At 38.9% G+C, this 11,194-nt stretch overlaps 1 protein-coding gene across 2 annotated transcripts in view; it reads left to right on the top strand.

Annotated features, from left to right (window-relative positions):
- The window catches only part of LOC149787611 (A disintegrin and metalloproteinase with thrombospondin motifs 6-like), a 69,231-nt gene that overhangs the window by 43,862 nt on the left and 14,175 nt on the right, over positions 1–11,194 (top strand). Inside the window, exons 14-16 of one of the 2 annotated variants that reach the window (XM_089975616.1) lie at positions 1–62; positions 7,887–7,952; positions 10,720–10,765. The exon at positions 1–62 is cut by the window's left edge and continues 58 nt beyond it. In XM_089975616.1, coding sequence (XP_089831742.1) covers positions 1–62; positions 7,887–7,952; positions 10,720–10,765 — 174 coding nt within the window. The remainder of the gene's footprint in view (positions 63–7,886; positions 7,953–10,719; positions 10,766–11,194) is intronic. The other variant, XM_089975617.1, reaches the window with a different exon arrangement.

Genomic DNA, 11,194 nt, shown 5'->3' with positions numbered 1-11,194 from the left:
TCGGTGCAACTGGGTGCTCTGGTATGATTCCCGGGGAAGGAACTCCATGTGGTAGTCAAATGGTAGGTAAACCATTTACTGTATGTAACCAGAGTTTGCTCATTTAAGTTTGTCATGTATTTGTTTCTTTCAGTGTGCCTTTCTCTTGTATTTCTTTTCTAAAGCAATTTACTGTTCATGGATGTGATATCTAGTTTGTGTTTCCGAAAAGTCCTGTTGAAAACGACGGTCGCCTGATTACAATCTCAACTTAGCTTACGAACATCACGAATGGTTTGGCATTTATGGCAGTGGTTTTATCTCGTGGAGTTAAAGTTATTGGTCGAACTGTTTGAATAAAGCACAGTTGCTACAAAAAGACAGCCAATCGAAATAGTTACATTTTCAGTGTCTTTGATCCTCTACGTCAGCTTCGCGTACCACTGCTTCAAGTGTAAAGGACATGAAATAAACGTGCTTTAAATAGGGCAACGCCATCTTAAAAATACACGTTTGATTCAAAGTAAGGTATTATTTAATTTCGCGATAAGCAATAGATCACAAAAATGATGAAGCCAGTTAAAGATGCTAAATTAGAAGCAATTTATCTCGCTTTATTTTCATGCGTGCACATTTAAAAAGCTTCTAATATTTGATTAATTGATGCTACGACTAAGATCTGAAGCGAAGGCATCCCAAAGGGCTAGACGCAGGGAGGGTGAACCTTACAAAGTTTAGAAGGGTCCGTTCGCGAAAATAAAGCTTCCTACGAACAAATGAAAATACAAGGTCAGTAATGCCTAACCGAAGCCTCAAAACAAATGAGAATTTCTCTAATTGGGTTAGCTCATTTTGTTACCTTATTTTTGACGTTCCTGTTTTCAAATTGTTATGTGTGTGTGTTTACCCACCCGGACACTCACTCTTTGGCGTCACCCTCTCTGCTGCTGTTTCTCAACCGAAACTTTAATAAAAACCTACGCGATATCGCGACGGAGGATCATGTAAATTTATCGTGATAAATCCGTGTGGGGTAGCTTGCGAACGTGAAAATAAGTTTTTGAACTTAATCATATCCATATCCCCTGAATACCAAGTCTGATGAATGTTTCGCAGAGTATGTGTATTGACTCCATTAAACACAACTAAACTATTGCAGTTATGTCTGATCACTTTAGGTATTTATGTATATCGCTGAATAGCATAAATCATGTTTGTGTTTTTGTCTGGCTCGAGAAAATATCCGAGCTGGATTTGATTCTTTGTTCAGCATCACGTCATCATATACTATGAGATTAATTACTAAATCCATCGAAGTCATCTACAGATTGGGCTTCATCAATATCGGTCATAAAATCAATAATATCATTACCATCCTCATCCGCCGAGTGGTCTAAAGCGCTCTCCGTTACGGATCACTGCCATCTCGCCTCTGTCTGTGTGGGTTCGAGTCTTGGATTCGACCAATGTGGGTATGTGAGAAAGCTTGCCAGTAGCTTCTCGTGGGTCGATGGTTCTTCCCAGGGTTTTCCCGGGTTCTTCCTCCACCATTACTAACGGCCGCCATGCAAAGCCTATCGTGTGCTGAAAAATGGCGTTGAACCCCACAACAACAACCATCCTCATCCAAAAATTTTGCATTTTCATTAAAATCTTTAAGCACATCGTAGAATCTCTGATCATTTAATTTAATGCCACTAAATAGAACTTATCCCATTTGAGCCATCTCATTATCAGATTAAGCAACAACTTCTTTTACCTGACCCAGATGGACCTATGATAATTGCTCTGATAGAATTTGGTAGCGCTGGATGATGCTTGGTTGGCTCTTGCTTTCGTGCGCCGAGAAATCATTGATATACATGTTGTACAAATATAATAAATACTATGGATTTATATTGCGATCGATGCAAAGCACCCACCCCCACACGTGGATTAACAACAATAAAAACAAAAATAAAAAGCGCGCACTTACAGGCAAGTATGTGAAATGTGGAACAAAAAATAGACATTTATTTCATCTCGGATGAAGACAGGTGGTGATATCGTTGCTTCACTCGGAAAATTACCAGGAGCTTCATGGGCTAAATACCCAGGAGAAAAACATCTTCCTGGATATAATTCTTGTGGTCCTGGAACCCGACTTGATATCCGACTTGACGAGAAAGATCAACCAAGACCTGGAGAGTTTCTAAAAGTGCCATTGATCAAACGTGTCACGTTCATGATGCAGCGTATAAAATAAGGATTTACAACAACGACATATTGCAGATGTGAAGTTGATTCACTCGTTAAATTCCATAAAAAATAAATTTCTCAGAGAAACACTTGCTAGCTTCCTAGTTAAATCTGAGATGAACGGTAAACTAGTGCTTAAGGGCTGGTAATTAATCAACCGATTATTATTATTATACAATGGAATCGATTTATTATAGCCCAAGAGGATATTGGAGAGGTAGAGCAGCGACTAGTAAACATGCTCATGCAGCAAATGTCACACGTTCTGTTGCTGCAAATTGGTTAGCACGACAGGCAATATGACATGTATCTACCACTACCTAAGAAAGTTCAGTACGCACATTTTGATGTCAGCACTCCCAATGAAATTCATCAAGCAAATATTTTGTTTTTACCACACGATACCGTTAAAACTGGTAGACGTCAATAACGCACATACAAATACTCGTTGACTGTCGTTGATGTTGCAAGTAGGTATAAAGAAGCAGAACAATTGTCAACCTCAACAGCAACTGAAGTTGCATCTGCGTTTGAACGAATTTATCAACGTGGCGGTCTACGATGGCCACATTTGCCACAGGTTGATCATGGCAAGGAATTTCTTGGTACAGTATCATCTCTGCTTAAAAAACATAATGTCAAAATCAAACGAGGACATACCGCAATTCATCGCGATCAGGCAATTGTTGAACGATTTAATTGAGCACTTTCTGAGCGGTTATTTGGATATCAGTATGCGCAGGAAATAATTCAGAAGGATACGAGGTCTCTTGAATGTGTTGCAAGACTACCAAGAGCAATAGCTGCGTTAAATAATGAAATTACGTGTGCAGTTGCTATGAACCCTTCCAATGTAGTCATAAAACATATACCAGTACAACGACGTGATTCTTTCTCAAAACACTAAGTACTGGGCAATGTGACTGTAATGTATTTATATGAGCCTGGTGAGCTTGAAGGTGGTAAAAAGGAGCAAATAATCCTATTCGGAGTATGACGACACTTACAATTTCCAGCGTGGTAAAATCCACGGGTAGACCTGCAGTCTACAGACTAGATTCAACTGCTCCTCAGCGTGGATTGTACGTGAACAATTACAAGCAAATCCTGAAGACACATATGTACCACCGCATTCACTTTTGTGAACTGGCTCCTCGACGTCGATTACATTCAAGACAGGTCAACATCACATACGATGTTTAATGGATTTATTGAGTAGTGTCCATAATGCTGATCCAGACACTGCTGTATATACTACACTGTCGGTGAACCTTTTTATTTCGGAGAGTTTAATGTCAACGACTGTTGGCTTTTCAAAGAAATGCTCAACAGTTTCATTCTTTTGCGATAATTCAAAAATGTGTTTACGTGAGTAGAAAATTAAGATCTAAATGTGGTCATTCCGTCACTGATTGCCATTAACGAGGCCATCATGGTGGTGTTGCTATTGTCAACATATTTCTTTGTTGCAGCGTCATCGTTTGATTCTGGTTCTCTTAGACCAGTAATTTTATTATTAGCTATATTGAGAGAACCAGTCATTGTATCACCGGCGGATAGTAAACGATCAGCAATCTCAGTTATGATAGTGGCGTTGTTGCTGTCTACGTATCGTTTTGTTGCCACATCATCGTCTGATTTTGGTTCTCTCACATTAATAATTCTAGTTTTACTCCTGTTGTGATGACCGTACATAATATCCTCAATTCTTCTGATGCGTCCAGTAATCTCTACCATGAGTGTTAAAATGGATTCCTCTGGCTTTTTAGTTTTTCCGTGTTTAGTAAACACCACTAAGTTATCTTAGGTTGCATCTGGAACTTATAGAACACTATCTGTCGACGGGATATTACTCGTCTTTAGCCGTCCTTGTTTATCCTGAAAAACAAAGACGTTATTTTTGTCCACATTTACGAGACTCGAAAGATCAGCAAGTTCTTCCTTCACATCGTGAAGAGTTGCATATTTGAATAAGTCACCTTAGGGTTTACCCTGAGTCTTACTCAGAGTAGATTTTCCGTAAATATCTTCCATTGTATATTTACTAAGACCCGTTTAAAACGACGGACCCTCTACTTGTATACTCGTGTACGACTTTATGAGGTGGTGGTATTAGCGACCTTGACACGGCGTCGAGTAGAGCAATTACTTCACGGCCACATATTGGCTGATCGGTTATTGTCTGTGTTGGTAATGTTGAATACCCGATTGGAGTATGAAGTCCGCCGAAATATTTTAAAAATTCTTTTGGTGGCGGAAACCCATACGAATCAAAATAAACAACTCCACGTGGGTCAGTCACGTAGGGAACCCATTGAGTACCTGGACCAGAACTTCGATCAAGATTAATGATACTGGTTTCAACATTGTTTGGTTGTTTTAGTAATTGATCACACATACAAATACCTCTGAATTTTTTATGTTTAATCGCTAGGCATCATTAAGTAAATCAAACATGGACATGGGAAGAATCAACTAAGTGTCCCGGGAAGACTTAGACATTTTCAATACTACGAGTAAGGAGTTCCTGGCAGTCTTAGACCATTTCCACTTTTTTGGAAGTTTTTATTCCTTGTCCTGTTGCTTTAATGCCATCCCCGCAGCAGTTACAACAACACCAAGTGCAGCTGCTTTTGCAACAGCTTTGGTTTCAGCGGCTATTAACGCTGATATAGCTGCAAGAAATGGAAATATACCATCTGTCTTAGCGATGTCTTTATAGGCGCCTGCAGAAAGATTAAGTCGTACGCCGGTCTTTTATGGGTTGGCTTCATTGAAGTGCCTGAGTTGACGTTCTGACAACGATAGTTTTTTTGGATTGTAGCTTTGTGATATGACCAGGAGTCAGAGTAACGCTAACATGATGATATAACATTATAATGTCATGAGCGATTTAATTACGTTTTTTACTCGGGCATCAATAACTCATTCGTCGACCAACACCGTCAAGCAGCATTGTTTTGTCTGAGAATATGACAGCAATTGCTCTGTAATCAGCAACACCGGCTGGTAGTGCACTTATTCGAGCTCGAAAATGTATGTCAACGACTGACTGTCTAAACAGATCTAAATGTTCCAGCGAGAAGTAGTAGATGGGATACAACGTCGATGGGTCCAGCTGAGATATTTGAACACCAGAATCCACATTCTGATCACGCCCCATGAATGTCATCAAACGATGATAAGCACGTGCTACATGATTATTTTCAAAATCCAGCAACACTTCTTCAGACGGTTCTTGATGTCCGTTTATCCTTAAAGAAACTTAACTAACCCCAAGTGGGTCAAATACCATATGATTTCGTATTTGAGAATCCCGTCGTAGGATATCTTGAAAAGCTATAAATAAATGTCGTGGTGCTAAAACTCCCTGTTGTGATGCGATCGCCATGCAAATGTGCAAACAGTTATACTCGTGATCGAGTCTGTAGGCATTGTCAACCACGATATCAGTGATTTTCTGCCACTGTCCGATTGATGGCGACATTACTGTCATCCACAACGAAAGTTTTGTCAGTGTCACATTTCCATGAAGTGACGCAGTTGCAGCTGGGTCAACTCCTCCAGCGAGCCAGACAGCATCGTCGTCCGTGGATTTTCGAACGAGAACAACTGTATGTTTTGCTCCGAAGATAACTTTTCTAACATTTCTGCAAAAACCAAAGATATGTGACAGTGGTGTTGCACAGCTAAATCTTCCCTGCGCATCAATTTGATTTTTACGTGCTGAGAATCCCAGATTAACGTTCGCTTTTGCAAACTGTAAACCTTCAACATCGGTGTTGTCAGACGCAGCAATAACGTGTTTGGTCTCCGAAGAGTATAAGGTCGGCCATCGGTGCGATCAGTGGTACCTTTTGCGAAAAATCATTGACTGACCAGCAGACCGTGAATAATGATCACTGTATCGGGATAGCCCCAGTATCGTCGTATCAACATCATTATGACAAACCTCAATTTCCCGACCATCAATAATATAACGTACACTGTTAAATAATGCCACAATTCCGTTATTAACAAACCCAGCCTGCGCATCACCATAAGGATTACCATCAGATTTTACAAGTCTACCCTGAACTCAATGAATGCCTCGGCGGGCAAGAAATATCTGCTTGTATCCTGAACTTGTAGTTCGATTCGACTACGTTGGTTTGTTTTTCTTGCTTCGTAAGAATAATATTGATAATCATGCGCAGACTCATCCTTGAGTACTGGTGCGTCCATGTCAAATGCTAGATCAGATACACATTTGAACATTTTATTATAATTGTTATCGTCTAAAATGATGTACCATCACAATCGCTTAGCGATTGCGACGATATAACCCATCACCCACTACCAGATTTGTAGTCATATTTTGAGCTTCTTCACCGGTTAATTCCTTTAATCGTTCATTTGCAGCTTGATTTAGTATTTTACTTATATTTGCAGGCATAACTTCGGAGCTGGGTAATTTTACTGGCTGCGGTTTTCGTCGTATTAATCGTGCTAGTCCAGCCTTGAGTGCGGAGAATGCTTTACTAGCAACATCACCAACAGCAACAATATTTTTATGATGAACAACGTCAATAGCCTTCATTCCCAGTTGCTATCGGTATTGCTTTTGGGGCTGTCCTTCTAAATAGACCCTGAACAATAACAGTCCATCTCCGTAGGTAACCTTATTTGTTGGTAATCGCAAATTTATCACCCTGATCATTACAGGTCCACGTTGAGCATTATTTATAATCTTATTTTCTTGTCACTGATCAAATTGTGTACCTCAGTCACTGTGGTAATCATCAACGATTTCATCAACAAGGTAGTGATAAACATTAGTGTCCATGACACTGGCTGTAAATAATCGTTGACAAATAGCAGCTGCTTCATTAATGATTTCTGGGGAATTATTACCGGCTCATTTTCCACCATGTGAGGATTTCTAGTCTGTCCACGTCGGCAAGGACATTATTGGGGCATGGGGTAACAAGATCATTACCTTGAGTGGCAATACCATTTCCAGTGGCGTTGTGGCTAGGATCTATACCTGTTGTTTTGGTTGCCTACTTCTTGTTGAGTGTAATGTCCGTTTTTTTTTAATTTCTTAAGTTGCACCTTCATTTCTTATTCTTTTTATATCCTTTCTTCTCTTTCTTATTCAGTATATTCATTTCCTGTCTGAAAAAATTACTAAAATTATTAATATCTTCCTCAAATCTGATCTGCGAAGTATCTGTTGTTGTTGTTGTTGTGGGGTTTAACGCCGTTTTTCAGCACATGCTAGGCTACGCATGGTGGCCAGTATTAATGGTGGAAGAAGAACCCGGGAAAACCCCGGGAAGAATCACCAACCCACGAGAAGCAACTGGCAAGCTTTCTCACATACCCACATTGGCCGAATCCTAGACTCGAACCGCCGCAGACAGAGGTGAGATGGCAGTGATCCGTAACGGAGAGCGCTTTAGACCACTCGGCCACTCGGGGCCCCGCGGAGTATCAGTAACGACGTGATATACATCCTTGACCCAATCGGAAGCTTTTAGAGTTTTGAGATATTCGGGTTTTACATACCTATCTGGATTACGATATTTAAACGCGGAAATCTTAATTGATCTGGGTCATGGATAGCAGCAATACCTTCTGGCGTACATTTATCCATAATGTTACTTTAGGAGGAGGTTGAATTTCAGGTTGTGGTTGAGGAGGTTGCTGGGGTAGTGATTGAGCTGCTTGAAGACGACCAACAATATCAACAGGTAATGTATCAAGAACTTTTTGAGCCGCCTCAGTTGCTGTAAAAATTATCTTTGTTGGTTCGAAAATTGGTTTAAATACCTGTTCTGTACCCTCTGCAAATTCCACCTGAGACTCCTGACGCGCTTGTCATTTTTGACTGACAGAATCACGGACTGGAATATATTTTTAATTGCCTCTAGTCGCTCTCGAGCTAGTCCAGCTATACGAGATTCCATTATTGATATAATAATGATTTAATTACACGACACTACAGCAGCAGGGAGGTGGGTGTGACAAACAAATTTAGTGTGCGGGTGGGTAAACAAACACGCACAAAGATTTGAAAAAGCAGACGTCGAAAATAAAGTAACAAAATGAGCTAACACAATTAGAGAAAATCTCGGTTGGTTAGAGGCTTCGGTTGGGCGTTACTGATCTTGTATTTTCATTTTTTTCGTAGGAAGATTTATTTTTGCGAACGGACCATTCTAAACTTGTAGGGTTTAACCTCCCTGCTGCTGGGCTAAACAAAATAACCGCAATGACCTACTCAAATATGGAGAGAAAAAGGCTGATCGGATGCCATTTATCCTGACCCACCATCCAGACAACCCCAAAGTAGCTATAATCATCAGTAGATACTGGCCGATCGTGGAATCGTGTGACACATTAAAGCTAATACTCCCGAACAAACCTGTAATAGTCTACCGGAGACCAAAAAAAAAAAAAAACCATCAAAGACATCCTAGTCAGTGCTAAGCTAACTCCAATCTCTAACAACACCAGCACATTTTCTAGCACAGCAACAATCATAAAACTGAACATACATGGTCCAAACAAAACGTGCAAAACAGAATGTAATATATCTCATCACATGTAAGATCTGTATCCTTCATTATGTCGGAGAACCTCAAAAGGTACACAGAAGGACCAACCTCCACTGACTGGATGACAAAGAAGCTGTACAGACGTCTTGTCGCAGAAAACTTCTCCTCCCGTGGCCACACGTTCTGTGACGTAACACTTCTTGCCATTCCTCACAACCCCAACAGTTTTTCCGAAACCGGGAAACAAAAGGAATCTTACTTGATACGCCGTCTTATAACATTGAAACCAAGCGGTTTAAACCAAGATGACTAGAAAAAGACAACCACGCACAACTAAAATCATTATTTTGCAGACGGCGTTATTTTAGTTTCAATCATGCTCAAAATTTGCTTATTAGCAATCCAATAGCCTTACAATGAAATACCGAGGATATAATTTGCGCTTACAGAAATCTACATAAAATAATAGATGGCAATATGGCTCATCGATATCTATGACAATATAAAAGTTTTCAGTATATGCATCAAGTTGATGTAAACTGATTGGAACAAAAACTTTCAAGCTTTCATTCCTTTAGAAAGTCATTTAAAATTCTGAAACCTCGGCGACTTTTGTCGTTTTTGTTGTTGTTGTGGTTCTTGTCTTTGTTTTGTTTGCCTTTGAAGAAGACTCGGAATAGAAAGTGATCAGGCTAGTTAGAAACTAGTTTTGCACTGTTCGTTGTCAGTTTATTGCATATATATATATATATATATATATAGAGAGAGAGAGAGAGAGAGAGAGAGAGAGAGAGACGTACTGTATTATATGCGTGTAAATAACATAACAATACCTGCCACTTTCCTGTGCATGATTTGCTATGGATAGAAAATGTTTAGGTTCAAAACATATTTAAAACTTACTAATGTGGTATATCCAGTGAAAAATCCATCTGTATCATTCAGACGTCTTTAATGATGCATTAGCAACCAAATTTACGCCCAATCTTCATAAATCAGTCTCAACTGTTCCCCTGCCATTTTCATATACCTTATCTTTTTTTGTTTGGAATTTTGAGCATAGAATTGCAAAACTTGAAAGTATTTGATGGGCATCATATTTCAGATGCTGACTAATAAATTCTGTTGGGAATATTGATGCCAGTTTGTGGGTTATGGAACATCAGGTAGATGATATGTTATGTAACACCAGGAAGATAATTTTATATAACATCAGGCAGATAATCTTTATTATGTAACACCAGGTAGATAATCTGTGTTATGTAACACCAGGTAGATAATTTGTGTTATGTAACACCAGGTAGATAATTTGTGTTATGTAACACCAGGTAGAAAATTTGTGCTATGTAACACCAAGTAGATAATTTGTGTTATGTAACACCAGGTAGATAATCTGTTATGTAACACCAGGTAGAGAATTTGTGTTAAGTAACACCAGGTAGATAATTTGCATTATGTAACACCAGGTAGATAATTTGTGTTATGTAACACCAGATAGATAATTTGCTTTATGTAACACCAGGTAGATAATCTGTTATGTAACACCAGGTAGATAATTTGTGTTATGTAACACCAGGTAGATAATTTGTGTTATGTAACATCAGGTAGATAATTTGTGTTTTGTAACACCAGGTAGATAATTTGTGTTATGTAACACCAGATAGATAATTTGTTTTATGTAACACCAGGTAGATAATTTGTGCTATGTAACACCAGGTAGATAATCTTTTATGTAACATCATGTAGATAATCTGCAAGGCAAAAGTGGATAAGATGTTTGTATGATTCAATTTCACTCCATCTGCTTGATTCAGGTTAAATCTGTCATTTCTTCACTTGTCTTCTGACTAACACCTGTGGCTGTAAATTATCACTGTGATAATACATTTGGAGAAAACAAGGCGATGAGTGACATAATTCTGTTGTTATTAACATACTGTGCATTATCATCTTCTTACAGTGGTGCTATGCCGGCCTATGTGTGCCCTCTGTCGAAGTTCCTGCAGGTAAGGATATATATATATATATATATATATATATATATATATATATATATATATATATATATTGATAGATAGATAGATATTATTCATACACCATGACTCAGTCAGTTCCAGTTGCCAAAATCGTAAAGGCATTAGGTAAATATATGACTAACCCAATTCTCTACTCAGATGCCTTTTGTACCTATTTTTCAGTTGAGAAAGTCTAGGATGCTAAAACATTGCGATTTATATTTTTCAAAATATATCGTATTTGAAGAATTTTACCGTTTGTCTTTTGTTTTGTATACCTCTCATTTTGGGTGCGAGGAATACCTGAACTTAATTAGTCCCTATTATCCATGACTGTGCTCGGGTTCCATTAAATCCCATTCCTAGATACAAATTTTTATGCCGCCAAGTCTCTTAAAATTTTCTGTTTCAGTGAAAAAT

This window comes from Sinohyriopsis cumingii, chromosome 11, assembly GCF_028554795.1.
Source record: "Sinohyriopsis cumingii isolate HCF-2022 chromosome 11, ASM2855479v2, whole genome shotgun sequence".
In the NCBI taxonomy this organism is placed as follows: Eukaryota; Metazoa; Mollusca; class Bivalvia; order Unionida; family Unionidae; genus Sinohyriopsis; species Sinohyriopsis cumingii.
Note: the sequence above shows the minus strand (reverse complement) of the source record. Positions and strands in the feature narration are given on the sequence as shown.